Source organism: Pseudophryne corroboree, chromosome 4 (genome assembly GCF_028390025.1).
Source record: "Pseudophryne corroboree isolate aPseCor3 chromosome 4, aPseCor3.hap2, whole genome shotgun sequence".
Classification (NCBI taxonomy): Eukaryota; Metazoa; Chordata; class Amphibia; order Anura; family Myobatrachidae; genus Pseudophryne; species Pseudophryne corroboree.
The window spans coordinates 162,201,630-162,224,840 of record NC_086447.1 but is presented as its reverse complement, the minus strand read 5'-3'; the positions used below and the strand labels follow the sequence as shown (position 1 = coordinate 162,224,840).

The 23,211-nt window shown below is 48.6% G+C and overlaps 1 protein-coding gene across 3 annotated transcripts in view; it reads left to right on the top strand.

Annotated features, from left to right (window-relative positions):
• The window catches only part of UGGT1 (UDP-glucose glycoprotein glucosyltransferase 1), a 381,222-nt gene that overhangs the window by 308,821 nt on the left and 49,190 nt on the right, over window positions 1-23,211 (top strand). For all 3 annotated transcript variants that reach the window (XM_063915521.1, XM_063915522.1, XM_063915523.1), the window contains exons 25-26: window positions 6,576-6,706; window positions 6,888-6,983. In XM_063915521.1, the coding sequence (XP_063771591.1) occupies window positions 6,576-6,706; window positions 6,888-6,983 (227 nt within the window). The remainder of the gene's footprint in view (window positions 1-6,575; window positions 6,707-6,887; window positions 6,984-23,211) is intronic.

Sequence of the window (23,211 nt, the reverse complement as noted above, 5' to 3'; positions counted from 1 at the left end):
CCGGAGGAGAAAGCCAAGGAGTTGTCGTCTCTAGTCAGAGATCTCCTGAAACCAAAACAGGTCTCGGTGCATCACTGCACGCGAGTCCTGGGAAAAATGGTAGCTTCCTACGAAGCAATTCCATTCGGCAGGTTCCATGCAAGAATCTTTCAGTGGGATCTGTTGGACAAGTGGTCCGGATCCCATCTTCAGATGCATCGGCTGATAACCCTGTCTCCAAGGACCAGGGTGTCTCTGCTGTGGTGGCTGCAGAGTGCTCATCTTCTAGAGGTCCGCAGATTCGGCATACAGGACTGGGTCCTGGTGACCACGGATGCCAGCCTTCGAGGCTGGGGGGCAGTCACACAGGGAAGACACTTCCAAGGGCTATGGTCAAGCCAGGAGATTTCCCTACACATAAATATTCTGGAACTAAGGGCCATCTACAATGCCCTAAGTCAGGCAAGACCCCTGCTTCAAAACCAGCCGGTACTGATCCAGTCAGACAACATCACGGCGGTCGCCCATGTAAACCGACAGGGCGGCACGAGAAGCAGGACGGCGATGGCAGAAGCCACAAGGATTCTCCGATGGGCGGAAAATCACGTGTTAGCACTGTCAGCAGTGTTCATTCCGGGAGTGGACAACTGGGAAGCAGACTTCCTCAGCAGGCACGACCTCCACCCGGGAGAGTGGGGACTTCATCCAGAAGTCTTTCAGCTGATTGTAAATCGCTGGGAACGGCCACAGGTGGACATGATGGTGTCCCGCCTCAACAAAATGCTAGAAAGATATTGCGCCAGGTCGAGAGACCCTCAGGCAATAGCTGTGGACGCTCTAGTGACACCGTGGGTGTACCAGTCGGTTTATGTGTTCCCTCCTCTTCCTCTCATACCCAAGGTACTGAGGATAATAAGACGAAGAGGAGTAAGAACTATACTCATTGTTCCGGATTGGCCAAGAAGAGCTTGGTACCCAGAACTTCAAGAGGTGATCTCAGAGGACCCATGGCCTCTGCCGCTCAGACAGGACCTGCTGCAGCAGGGGCCCTGTCTGTTCCAAGACTTACCGCGGCTGCGTTTGACGGCATGGCAGTTGAACACCGGATCCTGAAGGAAAAGGGCATTCCGGAGGAAGTCATCCCTACGCTGATTAAAGCTAGGAAAGAAGTGACCGCAAACCATTATCACCGCATATTGCGAAAATATGTTGCGTGGTGTGAGGCCAGGAAGGCCCCAACGGAGGAATTTCAGCTGGGCCGTTTTCTGCACTTCCTACAATCAGTGGTGACTATGGGCCTTAAATTGGGTTCCATTAAGGTCCAGATTTCGGCTCTATCGATTTTCTTCCAGAAAGAACTGGCTTCACTACCTGAAGTTCAGACATTTGTTAAGGGAGTGCTGCATATTCAGCCCCCTTTTGTGCCCCCAGTGGCACCTTGGGATCTCAACGTGGTGTTGGATTTCCTAAAGTCACATTGGTTTGAACCACTTAAAACCGTGGATTTAAAATATCTCATGTGGAAAGTGGTCATGCTGTTGGCCTTGGCTTCGGCCAGGCGTGTGTCAGAATTGGCGGCTTTATCATGTAAAAGCCCTTATCTGATTTTCCATATGGATAGGGCGGAATTGAGGACTCGTCCCCAATTTCTCCCAAAGGTGGTTTCAGCTTTTCATTTGAACCAGCCTATTGTGGTGCCCTCGGCTACTCGTGACTTGGAGGATTCCAAGTTGCTGGACGTAGTCCGGGCCCTAAAAATCTATGTTTCTAGGACAGTTGGAGTCAGAAAGACTGACTCGCTATTTATCCTGCATGCACCCAACAAGTTGGGTGCGCCTGCTTCAAAGCAGACTATTGCTCGCTGGATCTGTAGCATGATTCAACTTGCACATTCTGCGGCTGGACTGCCGCATCCTAAATCTGTAAAAGCCCATTCCACTAGAAGGTGGGCTCTTCTTGGGCGGCTGCCCGAGGGGTCTCGGCTTTACAACTTTGCCGAGCTGCTACTTGGTCGGGGTCAAACACATTTGCTAAATTCTACAAGTTTGATACCCTGGCTGAGGAGGACCTAGAGTTCGCTCATTCGGTGCTGCAGAGTCATCCGCACTCTCCCGCCCGTTTGGGAGCTTTGGTATAATCCCCATGGTCCTTACGGAGTCCCAGCATCCACTAAGGACGTTAGAGAAAATAAGATTTTACTCACCGGTAAATCTATTTCTCGTAGTCCGTAGTGGATGCTGGGCGCCCGTCCCAAGTGCGGATTGTCTGCAATACTTGTATATAGTTATTGGTTAACTAAAGGGTTATTGTTGAGCCATCTGTTGAGAGGCTCAGTTATATTTCATACTGTTAACTGAGTATAGTATCACGAGTTATACGGTGTGGCTGGTATGAGTCTTACCCGGGATTCCAAATCCTTTCCTTATTGTGTCAGCTCTTCCGGGCACAGTATCCTAACTGAGGTCTGGAGGAGGGTCATAGAGGGAGGAGCCAGTGCACACCAGGTAGTCCTAAAGCTTTCTTTAGTTGTGCCCAGTCTCCTGTGGAGCCGCTATTCCCGATGGTTCTTTCGGAGTTCCCAGCATCCATTACGAACTACGATAAATAGATTTACCGGTGAGTAAAATCTTATTTTTTCCCTGTGACGGTGTACCGCTGTTTGGGGAGGCCTCAGTTAAGTCACTCTTGGTGGATACCACTGGTAAGTCTACCTTCGTGAGTTAGATTCCCTTACAACGGTTGGTGACGCATTCTTTTGTGGGATGCAATCATTTTAACCGGTTCGATACCGTTCTTTTTTCCCTTTCTGTGCAGATCATGGAAGGTGAAAAGGTAAGAGTTCTGCAGTCTTGTTAGGTTCACAGAAGCGAATATCGTATTCTGTTTCTACCACATCCACCGCATGTCGCTGGGTCTATCTGGCTGGAACACACACCGGTGGGAACTCATCTAATACTCTTCAGTCAGTTCGGGAATGGACTTGGACCTGTGAGTAAATAATAGAATCCAAAGGGGGACATACTGGAGTTTACAGATGATTCCCCTCACTGTTTTTCAAATAGATCTTACCGATTCCCCTCTGGAAGGGGAGGTAGTACGCGACGCCATACCAGAGTTGCGTCAGGTTCAGGACATGGTCCTGCTGTCCCTGTTAAAAAAAAAGAAAGAAAAAAAAAGAAACAAAGATTTCTACTTATGAAGTTGAACTACAGAATGGAATCTCTCAGGCCAGGGAGCTCCAGCACGTAAAGGTAGAAGAGGGTTTAAATGCGTTTTTTCTCCGCATTCAGCTTACCTGGGTTGATATCCAGGATTGTCTTTGCCATTTCACTGGAGTGATGGCAGTATGATGGTTTTCTTTCAATTGTAAGAGCCATTGTTGTTCTGTACTGAGACGCTCTCCTGATTACAGCGAGGTCAAGAAACAAGTGGTGCAAATCGTTGTTTCTCTCTGACTGTTCTTCAACACAGGGAATGGCTGTTGTTCCCAACGATGCAGATGTCGGAGGTGGGTATCAGAGTAGATACTGAAAGGTTGAGGTTCTGTGTTTTCCTGTGGAAAGAGGTCTGAGGATCCAGCGTCGGATCAGATTTGCAGTGACATTCCATCAATATGTTCAGTTGCTGAAGAAGATGGGTGCGGCCTACGAGGCCTTTTCGGTGAGCAGGTCAAATGCCAGAGTGGTTTTCACGGGACCAGTTGGAAATGTGGTCCAGGTCTCACCTACACATGCATCGGAATATAATCCTAATGGCCAGGATATCGCTCCTGTGGTGTCTGCACAGTTCTCACCTCCTAGAGGGACGAAGGTTCGGGATCCAGGATTAGATCCTGGTGTCCATGCATGCAGATCTCCGAGGCTGGGGAGCAGTCTTTGCAAGGGAAGTATTTCCAGAGGAAAAGTTCAAGCTGGGAAGCTTGTCTGCAGTAAGCTTTCTTGAATTAAGAGCTATTTTCAACGAACATATTCTTCGTGATCTGCCCGTGTTAATTCTGTCGGACGACTTGACAGCAGTGGCGTAAGTAAGCCGCTAGGGCGGAACAAAGAGAAAAGCGGCAATGGCAGAAGCCGCAAAAGTTTTCCGCTGGGTGGAAAGACAGGTGAACGCTATATTAGCAGTCTTCGTTCCGGATGTAAACGACGGAGAAATAGATTTCCTCTGCAAACGCGATCTCCATCCGGGAGAAATACAGTCGTCATCGAGAAGTTTTCACAGAAGTGACAAGTCTTTGAGGAGTGCCTCAATTGGACATGTTGGCGCCTCGCCTCAACGAGAGACCTCAGGGATATTGTTCCAGGGCAAGGGACACTCAAGCTTTAGCAGTGGATGCCCTCGTGACACCTTGGGTGTTTTCAGTTGGTCTAAGTGTCCCTTCCGCTTTCACTCTTTCTGAAGGTGATAAACGTAAGTAGAACAAAGGTTCAGGCAATCCTCATTGTTCCCGTCTAGCCAAGGAGGGCTTGGTATCCAGTTCTTCAAGATTTACTCATAGAAGATCCCTGGCTTTTTCCTCTATGCGAGGAACTGTTACAGCAAGATACGGGCGGGTATCAAGACTTACCGCGGCTGCGTTTGACGGCGTGGAGGTTGAACGCCATATCCTAGCCCGAAAGGGTATTCCCAGTGAAGTCATTTCCACACTTCTTCAGGCTAGAAAAGAAGTAACGGCAATGCCTTACCACCGTATTTGGCGTAAATATGTGTCTTGGTGTGAATCCAAGAAGGCTCCTACGGAAGACTTTCAGCTGGGTCGTTCTTCTCCATTCTTTGCAAGAAGGTGTGGATGCCGGCCTAAAGTTAGGCTCCATTTCAGTGCAGTTTTGGCCTTATAAAATTTCTTTAAAAAAAAAAAGAATTGGCCACCATTTCCAGAAGTTCAGACTTTCGTGAAAGGAGTACTGCACATCCAACCTCCATTTGTGCCCATATTGGCACCATGAGACCTTGACGTGGTGTTGCGTTTTCTTGTGTCACACTGATTGGAACCTTTGTGAAAGGTTGTGTTAAAATTTCTCTCTTGGAAAGTGGTCATGCTATTTGCTTTGGCATCTGCAAGGCGGGTGTCGGAAGTAGCGGCTTTGTCTCACAAGAGCCCCTGTTTGATCTTCCATATGGATAAAGAGGAATTGAGAACTCTGATAATAGTTCTGCCAAAAGTGGTTTCTGGGTTTCGCAGAAATCAGCCTATTTTTGATGCCTGTGGTTACTTAGGCATTAGCTGATTCAAAGTCTCTCGATGTAGTCAGGGCTTTGAATGTTTAGGTCGCCAGTTTGGCTCAGATTGGGGAAACAGAGGCTCTGTTTGTCCGGTATGCTCCCAGCATGATTGGGGCGCCTGCGTCTATGCAGTCTGTTACACGCTGGATCTGTGATACGATTCGGCGTGCTCGTTCTACGGCTGGATTGCGGTTACCGAAGTCGGTGGAGACCCATTCTACTAGGAAGGTGGGCTCTTCTTGGGTGGATGCCCGAGGAGTCTCGGCGGTTCAACTTTGCCGAGCGCCTACTTGTTTGGGTTCAAACACTTTTGGTAAGCTCTACAAGTTTGATACCCTGGCTGATGGGGACCTCATGTTTGCTCAATCGGTGCTGCAGAGTCGTCCGCACTCTCCCACCCGGTCTGGAGCTTTGGTATAAACCCCATGGTCGTTACGGAGTCCCCAGCATCCTCTAGGACCCGTAAATCCTTTTCTCTTAGTCTGTAGAGGATGCTGGGCGCCCTTCCCAGTGCGTACTGTGTCTGCAGTTATTGGTTATGGTTACACTCTTGTGGTATTTCTTTTCTGTCAGGCTGTTGCTGACGTTGTTCATGCCATGGCATGCGGTGTTTTATTATTGGTTGTGTTGACACACAGGTTGTGTTACATATTCTCTCAGCATGTGGCTGTGTATTTTTCATGCCGTTGGCTGGTATTCTATTGAATGCCACGCTCTGCGGTATGTTCGAGGTGTGAGCTGGTATGACACTCACCGTGTTTAAAAAATAAATTATTTCCTCGAAATGTCCGTCTCCCTGGGCACAGTTCTCTAACTGGAGTCTGGAGGAGGGGCATAGAGGGAGGAGCCAGTTCACACCCATTCAAAGTCTTATAGTGTGTCCATGTCTACTGCGGATCACGTCTATACCCCATGGTCCTTACGGAGTCCCCAGCATCCTCTACGGACTAAGAGAAAAGGATTTACCGGTAGGTATTAAAATCCTATTTTTTTTTGCCTTGATGTCTATTAAAGTAACACATGCAGAGTTTATAAATGTTCTTAACATGCAAGGCATGTGCTAAAGGAGCCTCAAATGGTCCATTCTTGAAGACAGGTGCACTTTAAAGGCACAGTATAGTGCACATGTGGCCAAACTCTGTACTGAGGGACTGCTAACAGTGCATGTTTTCCAAATCTCCTATCCAGTGCATTGTGGTGTATTCGTTAATAACAGACACATTTTTAAAGATCCACAGATGGTATGTAAAACCTAAACTGTTAGAGGTCATCGTGGACAGAGGGTAATACAGTAGACCCATGAGAAGGATGTCACTGTAATATATTTTTCATGGTTTCTCACTTAAATGCTTCTTTCCCTTCTTTGTTGGCTGTAGATTGTTGGACCCCTGAGGGATGGTGAAGTTTTCAACCAAAACGATTTCCATCTCCTGGAGAACCTTATCCTGAAGACTTCTGCACAGAAGATCAAATCGCACATCCAGAAACTGGGAGTGGAGGAAGATCAGTATGTACTTATGAGTTCTCTTGTTCAATTGTGCTCACTTCTTTCTGTATCTGTAAAAGCAATAATAAGATTGTATTCATTTGGCCCCTTTAGCAGATGTGACCGCTGAAAGGTAGCAATCACGTCGCAGTAGATTACTAATATGTGTGTTTAACAAGCAGAATCCCTTTTCTTTCTGCAGTGCCAGCGATCTGGTCATGAGGGTGGATTCTCTTTTATCCTCTCAACCCAAAGGTGAAGGGAGGACTGATTACCAGCTCACTGAAGATCAGCACAGGTGAGATGTTATTTGTAGCTCCTATGACAGCAGGTGTTCACATGAGTTCTTAATCTTGTCCATCAGCTGCACCTAAGGACTTCAAGACTGGGGAAAGACAGCTCACATACTGTACTTGTATATGTGTCTAAAGGCCCGTACACACTGGTCGATATATCGGCCGTTCTCTTGAACGGCCGATATATCGCGGGACTGTCGGCCAGTGTGTACGGCCGATACGTCTGTGAACTCCGTCGTTCACAGACGTATCGCGTCGGCCGTGCAGCACAGCCGACGCCCAATATATCTACCGATATATTGGCGCGTCGCTGTGTGTGTACGGGGCGGTCGGCCGACCGCCCGTACACATGCTGCGGTGATTGACAGGTGAACTGGGCGGGCGGGTGTACACGCCCGCCCAATTCATGACGTCAGTCCCCGATGGATCGGGCAGTGTGTATGCTCAACACACTGCCCGATCCGTCCATAGATATATCTGCAGATCAGTTGATCTGCAGATATATCTACTAGTGTGTACCCACCTTTAGACACCTCAACTGCTCCTGAATACGTGGGGGTGGTGATCTCTAGGTATTCGCTATGCTCCGTGCGTAACATTAGTTCTTGAACCAGCAGAAAATAATTATTTTACTGCAGGGAAAAGACACTGAGTGTTGTAAGACCCACACCAGACTTCCCACAGCTCCCCTGGTGACGGAGGTTGACTTACTGTATTTGGTCGATTGATTTAGCAGTTTAAAAACCGCTAGAAGCATAATCCTGAAAAGTATTTATTTTTTTTCAATGGTTTTGCTTTTCCTATACATACATTTGAGGTAATATAAACCTTGCTTGGGCAGCTTAGCAAATGAAAAAGTTGCAATATTCTTGGCCAGTGCTGAACAAAAATGGGAAAATTTGGTGAGGTCTTCTGAGAGACACACTTGGTGCAGCCGTATACATGGAAAGGGCTTATTAGGAGCTTAAGTACACAATGCTGCTTTTAGAAAAAATGTCACCTTAACAAAAAAAAACTAGTTCTTTAGAATATCTTCTAATTTTACATAGGACAAGGGAAAATGATCTCCTATAGGTCCAGATGTACTTAGCCTTGAAAAGTGATAAAGGGGGATATTTAATAAAACAGTTATCAGAATCTGCTTTATTGGCCAGGTATACTTGCGTATACTAGGAATGGTTTGCTGTTACAATGCATCGCCAAATAACAACATGGAGGGGGGTTTCTTAACATGATACGGTACATAACGTGTAGACATACATGCATTCATAGCATACATTACTACGGGAACACTGCAAGATAGTATCTCAGTTCATAGTTCCAGGCATTTTAGACATTGTTTAGTAGATGAACAGCTAGTGGGAAGAAGCTTTTAGAGGTTCTGGTCGACTTGGCGGGAATGGACCTATAACTCCTGCCTGATGGATAAAAGCTGGAAAATGTGATATTTATGTTCTCTGGAAACAGATAAGGAGATTTTTGTCTTACCTGTTAAATCTTTTTTTCTGAAGCCATGGTCGACAATGGGGGTCATTCCGAGTTGTTCGCTCGTTGCCGATTTTCGCAACGGAGCGATTAAGGCGAAAATGCGCACGCGCATGGTACGCAGTGCGCATGCGCTAAGTATTCTTGCTCAAAACTTAGTGTATTTACTCACGTCCGAACGAAGAATTTCCATAGTTGAAGTGATCGTAGTGTGATTGACAGGAAGTGGGTGTTTCTGGGCGGAAACTGGCCATTTTCTGGGAATGTGCGGAAAAACGCAGGTGTGCCAGGATAAAACGCGGGAGTGTCTGGAGAAACGGGGGAGTGGCTGGCCGAACGCAGTGCGTGTTTGTGACGTCAAACCAGGAACGAAACGGGCTGAGCTGATCGCAGTGTAGCAGTAAGTCTCGAGCTACTCAGAAACTGCTAAGAATTTTCTATTCGCAATACTGCTAATCTTTCATTCGCTATTCTGCTAAGACACACTCCCAGAGGGCGGCGGCCTAGCGCGTGCAATACTGCTAAAATCTGCTAGCGAGCGAACAACTCGAAATGACCCCCAATGGGTATAGCCAGGCGTTCAGTCAGGGCACCAAGGAGTTAAACTTGTGGAGTGCAGCCTGGGAAGCCCCTCCTCCCCTATACCCAGCCTGCCTCAGGCCAGTCAGTTTATTTACTATACAAGCCAGGAACAGGAAAGGAAGAATAAGAGAACCCGCACCCATACAACCCGGATATAAATAGGGAAACCGGTCCGCAAACAATGTTGCAAGGAGCGAAAGGATGGGTGCCCAGTGTCGACCATGGCTTCAGAAAAAAGGATTTAACTGGTAAGTCAAAAATCTCCTTTTCTCTAACGTCCTAAGTGGATGCTGGGACTCCGTAAGGACCATGGGGATTAGCGGCTCCGCAGGAGACTGGGCACAACTAAAGAAAGCTTTAGGACTACCTGGTGTGCACTGGCTCCTCCCTCTATGACCCTCCTCCAGACCTCAGTTAGATTTCTGTGCCCGGCTGAGCTGGATGCACACTAGGGGCTCTCCTGAGCACCTAGAAAGAAAGTATATTTAGGTTTTTTATTTTCAGTGAGATCTGCTGGCAACAGACTCACTGCAGCGAGGGACTAAGGAGAGAAGAAGCGAACCTACCTAACAGGTGGTAGTTTGGGCTTCTTAGGCTACTAGACACCATTAGCTCCAGAGGGATCGACCGCAGGACCCGACCTTGGTGTTCGTTCCCGGAGCCGCGCCGCCGTCCCCCTTACAGAGCCAGAAGCACGAAGAAGGTCCGGAAAATCGGCGGCAGAAGACTTCGGTCTTCACCAAGGTAGCGCACAGCACTGCAGCTGTGCGCCATTGCTCCTCATGTACACCTCACACTTCGGTCACTGATGGGTGCAGGGCGCTGGGGGGGGGCGCCCTGAGGGCAATAAATAACACCTTGGCTGGCAAAATATACATCATATATAGTCCCAGAGGCTATATAGATGTAAAATTACCCCTGCCAGTATCACAGAAAAAGCGGGAGAAAGTCAGCCGAAAAGGGGGCGGGGCTTCTCCCTCAGCACACTGGCGCCATTTTCTCTTCACAGTGCAGCTGGAAGACAGCTCCCCAGGCTCTCCCCTGTAGTTTTCAGGCTCAAAGGGTTAAAAAGAGAGGGGGGGCACTAAATTTAGGCGCAATATATGTATACAAGCAGCTATTTGGGGAAAAATCACTCAGTTATAGTGTTAATCCCTGCATTATATAGCGCTCTGGTGTGTGCTGGCATACTCTCTCTCGGTCTCCCCAAAGGACTTTGTGGGGTCCTGTCCTCAGTCAGAGCATTCCCTGTGTGTGTGCGGTGTGTCGGTACGGCTGTGTCGACATGTTGGATGAGGAAGGTTACGTGGAGGCGGAGCAGAGGCCGATAAATGGGATGTCGCCCCCTGTGGGGCCGACACCAGAGTGGATGGATAGGTGGAAGGTATTAACCGACAGTGTCAACTCCTTACATAAAAGGCTGCATGACGTAACAGCTGTGGGACAGCCGGCTTCTCAGCCCGCGTCTGCCCAGGCGTCTCAAAGGCCATCAGGGGCTCAAAACAACGCCCGTTACCTCAGATGGCAGACACAGATGTCGACACGGAGTCTGACTCCAGTGTCGACGAGGTAGAGACATATACACAATCCACTAGGAACATCCGTTACATGATCTCGGCAATGAAAAATGTGTTACGCATTTTCTGACATAAACCCAAGTACCACATAAAAGGGGTTTTATTTTTGGGGAGAAAAAACAGCCACTGTTTTGTTCCCCCATCAGATGAATGAATGAAATGTGTAAAGAAGCGTGGTTTCCCCCGATAAGAAACTGGTTATTTCTAAAAAGTTACTGATGGCGTACCCTTTCCCGCCAGAGGATAGGTCACGTGGGGAGATATCCCTTAGGGTGGATAAGGCGCTCACACGTTTGTCAAAAGGTGGCACTGCCGTCTTAGGATACGGCCACCTTGAAGGAACCTGCTGATAAAAAGCAGGAGGCGATCCTGAAGTCTGTATTTACACACTCAGGTTATATACTGAAACCTGCAATTGCCTCAGCATAATTAGTGCTGCTGCAGCGTGGTCTGACACCCTGTCAGATAATATTAATACGCTAAGACAGGGATAATAATATTTGCTAACATTGAGCATATTTAAGACGTGGTCTTGGATGCACAGAAGGATATTTGCCGGCTGGCATCCAGAATTAATGCAATGTCCATTCTGCTAGGAGGGTAGTAGAAACCCGGCAGTGGACAGGTGATGCTGCATTTAAAAGGCACATAGAGATTCTGCCATATAAGGGTGAGGAATTGTTTGGGGATGGTCTCTGGGACCTCGTATCCACAGCAACAGCTGGGAAGAAAAATTTTTACCTCAGGTTTCCTCACAAAAGCCTAGAGAAAGCACCGTATTTTCTCTATCGTCCTAAGTGGATGCTGGGGTTCCTGAAAGGACCATGGGGAATAGCGGCTCCGCAGGAGACAGGGCACAAAAAAGTAAAGCTTTTACCAGATCAGGTGGTGTGCACTGGCTCCTCCCCCTATGACCCTCCTCCAGACTCCAGTTAGATTTTGTGCCCGAACGAGAAGGGTGCAATCTAGGTGGCTCTCCTAAAGAGCTGCTTAGAGAAAGTTTAGCTTAGGTTTTTTACTTTACAGTGAGTCCTGCTGGCAACAGGATCACTGCAACGAGGGACTTAGGGGAGAAGTAGTGAACTCACCTGCGTGCAGAGTGGATTTGCTGCTTGGCTACTGGACACTAGCTCCAGAGGGACGATCACAGGTACAGCCTGGATGGTCACCGGAGCCGCGCCGCCGGCCCCCTTGCAGACGCTGAAGAGAGAAGAGGTCCAAAATCGGCGGCTGAAGACTCCTGAGTCTTCATAAAGGTAGCGCACAGCACTGCAGCTGTGCGCCATTTTCCTCTCAGCACACTTCACACAACAGTCACTGAGGGTGCAGAGCGCTGGGGGGGGCGCTCTGAGAGGCAAATAAAAACCTTATTAGAGGCAAAAAAATACCTCACATATAGCCCACAGAGGCTATATGGAGATATTTAACCCCTGCCTAACTTCAAAAATAGCGGGAGACGAGCCCGCCGAAAAAGGGGCGGGGCCTATCTCCTCAGCACACAGCGCCATTTTCTCTCACAGAAAAGCTGGAGAGAAGGCTCCCAGGCTCTCCCCTGCACTGCACTACAGAAACAGGGTTAAAACAGAGAGGGGGGGCACTGATTTTGGCGATATTGTATATATATAAAAGATGCTATAAGGGAGAAACACTTATATAAGGTTGTCCCTATATAATTATAGCGTTTTTGGTGTGTGCTGGCAGACTCTCCCTCTGTCTCCCCAAAGGGCTAGTGGGTCCTGTCCTCTGTCAGAGCATTCCCGGTGTGTGTGCTGTGTGTCGGTACGTGTGTGTCGACATGTATGAGGACGATGTTGGTGAGGAGGCGGAGAAATTGCCTGTAATGGTGATGTCACTCTCTAGGGAGTCGACACCGGAATGGATGGCTTATTTAGAGAATTACGTGAGAATGTCAACACGCTGCAAGGTCGGTTGACGACATGAGACGGCCGACAATCTATTAGGACCGGTCCAGGCGTCTCAGAAACACCGTCAGGGGTTTTAAAAACGCCCATTTACCTCAGTCGGTCGACACAGACACAGACACGGACACTGAATACAGTGTCGACGGTGAATAAACAAACGTATTTCTCATTAGGGCCACACGTTAAGGGCAATGAAGGAGGTGTTACGTGTTTCTGATACTACAAGTACCACAAGAAAGGGTATTATGTGGGAGTGAAAAAACTACCTGTAGTTTTTCCTGAATCAGATAAAATAAAATGAAGTGTGTGATGATGCGTAGGGTTACCCCGATAGCAAATATTGGCGTTATACCCTTTCCCGCCAGAAATTAGGGTACGTTGGGAAACACCCCTTAGGGTGATAAGGCGCCCACACGCTTATCAAGTGGCGTTACCGTCTCCAGATACGGCCGCCCTCAAGGAGCCAGCTGATAGGAAGCTGGAAAAATATCCTAAAAAGTATATACACACATACGGTGGTTATACTGCGACCAGCGATCGCCATCAGCCTGGAGATGCAGTGCTGGGTTGGCTTGGTCGGATTCCCTGACTGAAAATATTTTATTCATGTAGAGCATTTAATAGGATGCATTCTATATATATGTATGTGAGATGCACAGAGGGATATTTGCTCTCTGGCATCAAGATAAGTGCGTTGTCCATATCTCCCAGAAGATGTCAGGGACACGACAGTGGTCAGGTGATACAGATCCCATACGGCAGATGGAAGTATTGCTGTATAAAGGGAAGGAGTTATTTGGGGGTCGGTCCATCGGACCTGGGGACCACAGCAACAGCTGGGAAATCCAACCTTTTTTACCCCAAGTTACATCTCAGCTAAAAAAGACACCGTCTTTTCAGCCTCAATCTTTCCTTTCCCATGAGGGCATGCAGGCAAAAGGCCAGTCATATCTGCCCAGACATAGAGGTAAGGGAAGTAGACTGCAGCAGGCAGCCCTTTCCCAGGAAAAGAAGCCCTCCACCGCGTCTGCCAAGTCCTCAGCATGACGCTGGGGCCGTGCAAGCGGACTCAAGGTGGGGGGGTAGTCTCAAGAGTCTCAGGGCGCAGTGGGATCACTCGCAAGTTGACCCCTAGATCGTACGAGTATTATCCCAGGGGTAAAGATTGGAGAGTCGAGACATCTTCTCCTCGCAGGTCCCTGAAGTCTGCTTTACCAACGGCTCCCTCCGACAGGGAGGCAGCATTGGAAACAATTCACAAGCTGTATATCCAGCAGGTGATAATCAAAGTACCCCTCCTACGACAAGGAAAAGGGTATTATTTTTCCACACTATATTGTGGTACTGAAGCCAGACGGCTTGGTGACACATAGTCTAAATCTAAAATGTTTTGAACACTTACATAAAAGGTTCAAATCGAGATAAAGTCACTCAGAGCAGTGATAGCGAACCGGAAAAAAGGGGACTATATGGTGTCCCTGGACATCAAGGATTACCTCCATGTCCAAATTTTGTCCTTCTCATCAAGGGTACCTCTGGTTCGTGGTACAGAACTGTCAATATCAGTTTCAGACGATGCCGTTTGAATTATCCACGGCACCCCGGGCCTTTTTACCAAGGTAATGGCCGAAAAGATGTTTCTTCAAAGAAAAAAGGCATCTAAATTATCCCTTACTTGCACGACCTAAAAAGGGCAAGTTCCAGAGAACAGTTGGAGGTCGGAAGAGCACTATCTAAAGTAGTTCTTCGACGGCACGACTGGATTCTAAATATTCCAAGAATCGCAGCTGTTTTCCGACGATACGTCTGCTGTTCCTAGGGATGATTCTGGACACGGTTCAGAAAAAGGTTTTTCTTCCCGAGGAAAAAGCCAAGGAGTTATCCGACCTGTCAGGAACCTCCTAAAACCAGGAAAGGTGTCTGTACATCAATGCACAAGAGTCCTGGAAAAAATGGTGGCTTTTTACGAAGCAATTCCATTCGGCAGATTCCATGCAAGAATTTTCCAAAGGGATCTGTTGGACAAATGGTCAGGGTCGCATCCTCAGATGCACCTGCGAATAACCCTGTCGCCAAGGACAAGGGTATATCTTCTGTGGTGGTTGCAAAAGGCTCATCTATTGGAGGGCCGCAGATTCGGCATACAGGATTTGATCCTGGTGACCACGGACGCCAGCCTGAGAGGTTGGGGAGCAGTCACACAAGGAAGAAACTTCCAGGGGGTATGGACGAACCTGGAAAAGTCTCTTCACATAAACATTCTGGTACTAAGAGCAATCTAAAATGCTCTAAGCCAGGCGGAACCACTCCTGCAAGGAAAACCGGTGTTGATTCAGTCGGACAACATCACGGCGGTCGCCCATGTAAACAGACAGGGCGGCACAAGAAGCAGGAGTGCAATGGCAGAAGCTGCCAAGATTCTTCGCTGGGCGGAGAATCACGTAATAGCACTGTCAGCAGTGTTCTTCCCGGGCGTGGACAACTGGGAAGCAGACTTCCTCAGCAGACACGATATTCACCCGGGAGAGGGGGGTCTTCATCCAGAAGTCTTCCACATGCTAATAAACTGTTGGGAAAGACCAATGGTAGACATGATGGCGTCTCGCCTCAACAAGAAACTGGTCAAGTATTGCGCCAGGTCAAGAGATCCACAGGCAATAGCTGTGGACGCACTGGTAACACCTTGGGTGTACAAATCAGTATATGTGTTTCCTCCTCTGCCTCTCATACCAAAGGTATTGAAGATTATACGGTGAGGAGGAGTAAGAACAATACTAGTGGCTCCGGATTGGCCAAGAAGGACTTGGTACCCGGAACTTCAAGAGTTGGTCACGGACGACCCGTGCCCTCTACTTCTGAGAAGGGACCTGCTACAACAGGGTCCCTGTCTCTTTCAAGACTTACCGCGGCTGCGTTTGACGGCATGGCGGTTGAACGCCAGATCCTAAAAGGGAAAGGCATTCCAGAAGAAGTCATTCCTACCTTGATTAAGGCAAGGAAGGAAGTCACCGCGAAACATTATCACCGCATTTGGCGAAAATATGTCGCGTGGTGCGAGGATCGGAGTGTTCCGACGGAGGAATTTCAACTGGGTCGTTTCCTACATTTCCTACAATCAGGATTGTCTATGGGTCTCAAATTGAGATCTATTAAGGTTCAAATTTCGGCCCTGTCAATATTCTTCCAAAAAGAATTGGCCTCAGTTCCTGAGGTACAGACTTTTGTTAAAGGAGTACTGCATATACAGCCTCCTGTGGTGCCTCCGGTGGCACCGTGGGATCTAAATGTAGTTTTAGATTTCCTCAAATCCCATTGGTTTGAACCATTGAAAAAGGTGGATTTTAAATATCTCACATGGAAAGTGACTATGTTACTGGCCCTGGCTTCCGCCAGGAGAGTATCTGAATTGGCGGCTTTATCTTATAAAAGCCCTTATCTAATCTTCCATTCGGATAGGGCAGAACTGAGGCCTCGTCCGCATTTTCTCCCTAAGGTGGTATCAGCGTTTCACCTGAACCAACCTATTGTGGTGCCTGCGGCCACTGGCGACTTGGAGGACTCCAAGTTGTTGGACGTTGTCAGAGCCTTAAAAATATACATACTATATGCACCCAACAAGTTGGGTGCCCCTGCTTCTAAGCAGACGATTGCTCGTTGGATTTGTAACACAATTCAACTTGCTCATTCTGTGGCAGGCCTGCCACAGCCTAAATCTGTTAAGGCCCATTCCACAAGGAAGGTGGGCTCATCTTGGGCGGCTGCCCGAGGGGTCTCGGCATTACAATTCTGCCGAGCAGCTACGTGGTCGGGGGAAAACACGTTTGTAAAATTCTACAAATTTGATACCCTGGCAAAAGAGGACTTGGAATTCTCTCATTCGGTGCTGCAGAGTCATCCGCACTCTCCCGCCCGTTTGGGAGCTTTGGTATAATCCCCATGGTCCTTTCAGGAACCCCAGCATCCACTTAGGACGATAGAGAAAATAAGAATTTACTTACCGATAATTCTATTTCTCGGAGTCCGTAGTGGATGCTGGGCGCCCATCCCAAGTGCGGATTATCTGCAATACGTACATAGTTATTGTTAACAAATTCGGGTTATATTGTTAAGGAGCCATCTTTAAGAGGCTCTTTCTGTTATCATACTGTTAACTGGGTTTAGATCACAAGTTGTACGGTGTGATTGGTGTGGCTGGTATGAGTCTTACCCGGGATTCAGATTGCCTCCCTTATTGTGTACGCTCGTCCGGGCACAGTACCTAACTGGAGTCTGGAGGAGGGTCATAGGGGGAGGAGCCAGTGCACACCACCTGATCTGGTAAAAGCTTTACTTTTTTGTGCCCTGTCTCCTGCGGAGCCGCTATTCCCCATGGTCCTTTCAGGAACCCCAGCATCCACTACGGACTCCGAGAAATAGAATTATCGGTAAGTAAATTCTTATTTTCAGGTACAGTCCTTTCGGCTTCAGAAAAGCAAGCGGGTCAAAGGCGCTTCCTTTCTGCACAGAGACAAGGGAAGAAGGAAAAAGCTGCACCAGTCAGCCAGTTCCAGGATCAAATATCTTCCCTCGCTTCCTCTGAGTCCACCGCATGACGCTGGGGCTCCACAGGTGGAGACAGGTGCGGTGGGGGCGCGTCTCGGGAACTGCAGGGATCAGTGGGCTTGCCCACAGGTGGATCCCTAGGTTCTGCAAGTAGTATCACAGGGATACAGGCTGGAGTTCGAGACGACTCCCCCTCGCCGTTGCCTCACATCAGCCTTGCTTGCTGCCCTCGGAGAAAGGTAGTACTGGCGGCAATTCACAAGCTGTACTTCCAGCAGGTGAAATCAAGGTACCCCTCTTTCAACAAGGCCGGGGTTACTATTCCAAAATGTTGTGGTACCAAAACCAGACGGTTCGGTGAGACCCATTCTAAAATTGAAAGCCTTGAACACTTATATACGAAGGTTCAAGTTCAAAATGGAATCGCTCAGGGCGATTATTGCAAGCCTGGAAAATTTCAGGGTATCACTGGACATCAAGGATACTTACCTGCATGTCCCTATTTACCCTCGTCACCAGGTGTACCTTAAAATTGCGGTACAGGATTGTCATTACCAATTCCAGACGTTGCCGTTGGTCTGTCCCCGGCACCGAGGGTATTTACCAAGGTAATGGCCGAAGTACTTATCCCGTACTTGGACGATCTCCTTATAAAGGCGAGGTCCAGGGAGCAGTTGTTCGTCGGAGTAGCACTATCTCGGGAAGTGCTACAACAGCACGGCTGGATTATGAATATTCCAAAGTCACAGCTGGTTCCTACGACGCGTCTACTGTTCCTGGGTATGGTTCTGGACACAGAACAGGATAAAAAGGGTTTCTCCCGGAGGAGAAGTCCAAGGAGTTGGCGTCTCTAGACGGAGACTTCCTAATACAAATACAGGTATCGGTGCATCTATGCACGCGAACCTTGGGAAAGATGGTAGCTTCTTACGAAGAATTTCCATTCGCCAAGTCCCATGCAAGGATCTTCCAGTGGGATCTGTTGGACAAGTGGTCCGGGTCGCATTCTCAGATGCATCGGCGGATAACCCTGTCTCCAAGGGCCAGGGTGTCGCTGTGGTGGTGACTGCACATCTTCTATGGGGCCGCAGATTCGGCATACAGGACTGGGTCCTGGTGACCACGGATGCCAGCCTTCAAGGCTGGGGGGCAGTCACACAGGGAAGAAACTTCCAAGGCCTATGGAAAAGTCAGGAGATTTCCCTACACATAAATGTTCTGGAACTTTGGGCCATTTACAATGCCCTAAGTCAGGCTAGACCCCTGCTTCAACACCGGCCGGTGCTGATCCAGTCAGACAACATCACGGCGGTCGCTCATGTAAACCGACAGGGCGGAACAAGAAGCAGGATGGCGATGGCAGAAGCCACAAGGATTCTCCGATGGGCGGAAAATCATGTGTTAGCACTGTCAGCAGTGTTCATTCCCGGAGTGGACAACTGAGAAGCAGACTTTCTCAGCAGACACGACCTCCACCCGAGAGAGTGGGGACTTCATCCAGAAGTCTTCCAAATGATTGTACACGGTGGGGAAAGGCCACAGGTGGACAGGATGGCGTCCCGCCTCAACAAAAAGCTACAAAGATATTGCGCCAGGTCAAGGGACCCTCAGGCGATAGCTGTGGACGCTCTGGTAACACCGTGGGTGTACCAGTCGGTGTATGTGTTCCCTTCTCTGCCTCTCATACCCAGGGTAATGAGAATAATAAGAAGGAGAGGAGTAAGAACTATACTCATTGTTCCGGGTGGCCAAGAAGAGCTTGGTACCCTGAACTCCAAGAAATGATCTCAGAGGACCCATGGCCTCTGCCGCTCAGACAGGACCTGCTGCAGCAGGGGGCCTGTCTGTTCCAAGACGTACCGCGGCTGCGTTTGACGGCATGGCGATTGTACGCCGGATCCTGAAGGAAAAGGGCATTCCGGAGGAAGTTATCCCTACGCTATTTAAAGCTAGGAAAGAAGTGAACGCAAACCATTATCACCGCATATGGCGGAAATATGTTGCGTGCTGTGAGGCCAGTATGGCCCCAAAGGAGGAATTTCAGCTAGGTCGTTTTCTGCACTTCCTACAAGTCAGAGGTGACTATGGGCCTAAAACTGGGTTCCATTAAGGTCCAGATTTCGGCTCTATCGATTTTCTTCCAAAATAGAACTGGCTTCACTGCCTGAAGTTCAGACTTTTGTTAAGGGAGTGCTGCATAGTCAACCCCCGTTTGTGCCTCCAGTGGCACCGTGGGATCTCAACGTAGTGTTGGATTTCCTGAAGTCGCATTGAGTTGAGCCACTTAAATCCGTGGAGCTACAATACCTCACGTGGAAAGTGGTCATGCTGTGGGCCGTGGCGTCGGCCAGGCGTGTATCAGAATTGGCGGCTTTGTCATACAAATGCCCTTATCTGTATTCTATATGGATAAGGCGGAATTGAGGACTCGTTCCCAATTCCTTCCTAAGGTGGTATCAGTTTTTCATGTGAACCAACCTATTGTGGTGCCTGCGGCTACTTGGGACTTGGAGGATTCCAAGTTTTCTGGATGTAGTCAGGGCCCTGAAAAGTATATGTTTCCAGGACGGCTGGAGTCAGGAAAACTGACTCGCTATTTCTCTATCGTCCTAAGTGGATGCTGGGGTTCCTGAAAGGACCATGGGGAATAGCGGCTCCGCAGGAGACAGGGCACAAAAAAGTAAAGCTTTTACCAGATCAGGTGGTGTGCACTGGCTCCTCCCCCTATGACCCTCCTCCAGACTCCAGTTAGATTTTGTGCCCGAACGAGAAGGGTGCAATCTAGGTGGCTCTCCTAAAGAGCTGCTTAGAGAAAGTTTAGCTTAGGTTTTTTACTTTACAGTGAGTCCTGCTGGCAACAGGATCACTGCAACGAGGGACTTAGGGGAGAAGTAGTGAACTCACCTGCGTGCAGAGTGGATTTGCTGCTTGGCTACTGGACACTAGCTCCAGAGGGACGATCACAGGTACAGCCTGGATGGTCACCGGAGCCGCGCCGCCGGCCCCCTTGCAGACGCTGAAGAGAGAAGAGGTCCAAAATCGGCGGCTGAAGACTCCTGAGTCTTCATAAAGGTAGCGCACAGCACTGCAGCTGTGCGCCATTTTCCTCTCAGCACACTTCACACAACAGTCACTGAGGGTGCAGAGCGCTGGGGGGGGCGCTCTGAGAGGCAAATAAAAACCTTATTAGAGGCAAAAAATACCTCACATATAGCCCACAGAGGCTATATGGAGATATTTAACCCCTGCCTAACTTCAAAAATAGCGGGAGACGAGCCCGCCGAAAAAGGGGCGGGGCCTATCTCCTCAGCACACAGCGCCATTTTCTCTCACAGAAAAGCTGGAGAGAAGGCTCCCAGGCTCTCCCCTGCACTGCACTACAGAAACAGGGTTAAAACAGAGAGGGGGGGCACTGATTTTGGCGATATTGTATATATATAAAAGATGCTATAAGGGAGAAACACTTATATAAGGTTGTCCCTATATAATTATAGCGTTTTTGGTGTGTGCTGGCAGACTCTCCCTCTGTCTCCCCAAAGGGCTAGTGGGTCCTGTCCTCTGTCAGAGCATTCCCGGTGTGTGTGCTGTGTGTCGGTACGTGTGTGTCGACATGTATGAGGACGATGTTGGTGAGGAGGCGGAGAAATTGCCTGTAATGGTGATGTCACTCTCTAGGGAGTCGACACCGGAATGGATGGCTTATTTAGAGAATTACGTGAGAATGTCAACACGCTGCAAGGTCGGTTGACGACATGAGACGGCCGACAATCTATTAGGACCGGTCCAGGCGTCTCAGAAACACCGTCAGGGGTTTTTAAAAAACGCCCATTTACCTCAGTCGGTCGACACAGACACAGACACGGACACTGAATACAGTGTCGACGGTGAATAAACAAACGTATTTCTCATTAGGGCCACACGTTAAGGGCAATGAAGGAGGTGTTACGTGTTTCTGATACTACAAGTACCACAAGAAAGGGTATTATGTGGGAGTGAAAAAACTACCTGTAGTTTTTCCTGAATCAGATAAAATAAAATGAAGTGTGTGATGATGCGTAGGGTTACCCCGATAGCAAATATTGGCGTTATACCCTTTCCCGCCAGAAATTAGGGTACGTTGGGAAACACCCCTTAGGGTGATAAGGCGCTCACACGCTTATCAAGTGGCGTTACCGTCTCCAGATACGGCCGCCCTCAAGGAGCCAGCTGATAGGAAGCTGGAAAAATATCCTAAAAAGTATATACACACATACGGTGGTTATACTGCGACCAGCGATCGCCATCAGCCTGGAGATGCAGTGCTGGGTTGGCTTGGTCGGATTCCCTGACTGAAAATATTTTATTCATGTAGAGCATTTAATAGGATGCATTCTATATATATGTATGTGAGATGCACAGAGGGATATTTGCTCTCTGGCATCAAGATAAGTGCGTTGTCCATATCTCCCAGAAGATGTCAGGGACACGACAGTGGTCAGGTGATACAGATCCCATACGGCAGATGGAAGTATTGCTGTATAAAGGGAAGGAGTTATTTGGGGGTCGGTCCATCGGACCTGGGGACCACAGCAACAGCTGGGAAATCCAACCTTTTTTACCCCAAGTTACATCTCAGCTAAAAAAGACACCGTCTTTTCAGCCTCAATCTTTCCTTTCCCATGAGGGCATGCAGGCAAAAGGCCAGTCATATCTGCCCAGACATAGAGGTAAGGGAAGTAGACTGCAGCAGGCAGCCCTTTCCCAGGAAAAGAAGCCCTCCACCGCGTCTGCCAAGTCCTCAGCATGACGCTGGGGCCGTGCAAGCGGACTCAAGGTGGGGGGGTAGTCTCAAGAGTCTCAGGGCGCAGTGGGATCACTCGCAAGTTGACCCCTAGATCGTACGAGTATTATCCCAGGGGTAAAGATTGGAGAGTCGAGACATCTTCTCCTCGCAGGTTCCTGAAGTCTGCTTTACCAACGGCTCCCTCCGACAGGGAGGCAGCATTGGAAACAATTCACAAGCTGTATATCCAGCAGGTGATAATCAAAGTACCCCTCCTACGACAAGGAAAAGGGTATTATTTTTCCACACTATATTGTGGTACTGAAGCCAGACGGCTTGGTGACACATAGTCTAAATCTAAAATGTTTTGAACACTTACATAAAAGGTTCAAATCGAGATAAAGTCACTCAGAGCAGTGATAGCGAACCGGAATGTCCCTGGACATCAAGGATTACCTCCATGTCCAAATTTTGTCCTTCTCATCAAGGGTACCTCTGGTTCGTGGTACAGAACTGTCAATATCAGTTTCAGACGATGCCGTTTGAATTATCCACGGCACCCCGGGCCTTTTTACCAAGGTAATGGCCGAAAAGATGTTTCTTCAAAGAAAAAAGGCATCTAAATTATCCCTTACTTGCACGACCTAAAAAGGGCAAGTTCCAGAGAACAGTTGGAGGTCGGAAGAGCACTATCTAAAGTAGTTCTTCGACGGCACGACTGGATTCTAAATATTCCAAGAATCGCAGCTGTTTTCCGACGATACGTCTGCTGTTCCTAGGGATGATTCTGGACACGGTTCAGAAAAAGGTTTTTCTTCCCGAGGAAAAAGCCAAGGAGTTATCCGACCTGTCAGGAACCTCCTAAAACCAGGAAAGGTGTCTGTACATCAATGCACAAGAGTCCTGGGAAAAATGGTGGCTTTTTACGAAGCAATTCCATTCGGCAGATTCCATGCAAGAATTTTCCAAAGGGATCTGTTGGACAAATGGTCAGGGTCGCATCCTCAGATGCACCTGCGAATAACCCTGTCGCCAAGGACAAGGGTATATCTTCTGTGGTGGTTGCAAAAGGCTCATCTATTGGAGGGCCGCAGATTCGGCATACAGGATTTGATCCTGGTGACCACGGACGCCAGCCTGAGAGGTTGGGGAGCAGTCACACAAGGAAGAAACTTCCAGGGGGTATGGACGAACCTGGAAAAGTCTCTTCACATAAACATTCTGGTACTAAGAGCAATCTAAAATGCTCTAAGCCAGGCGGAACCACTCCTGCAAGGAAAACCGGTGTTGATTCAGTCGGACAACATCACGGCGGTCGCCCATGTAAATAGACAGGGCGGCACAAGAAGCAGGAGTGCAA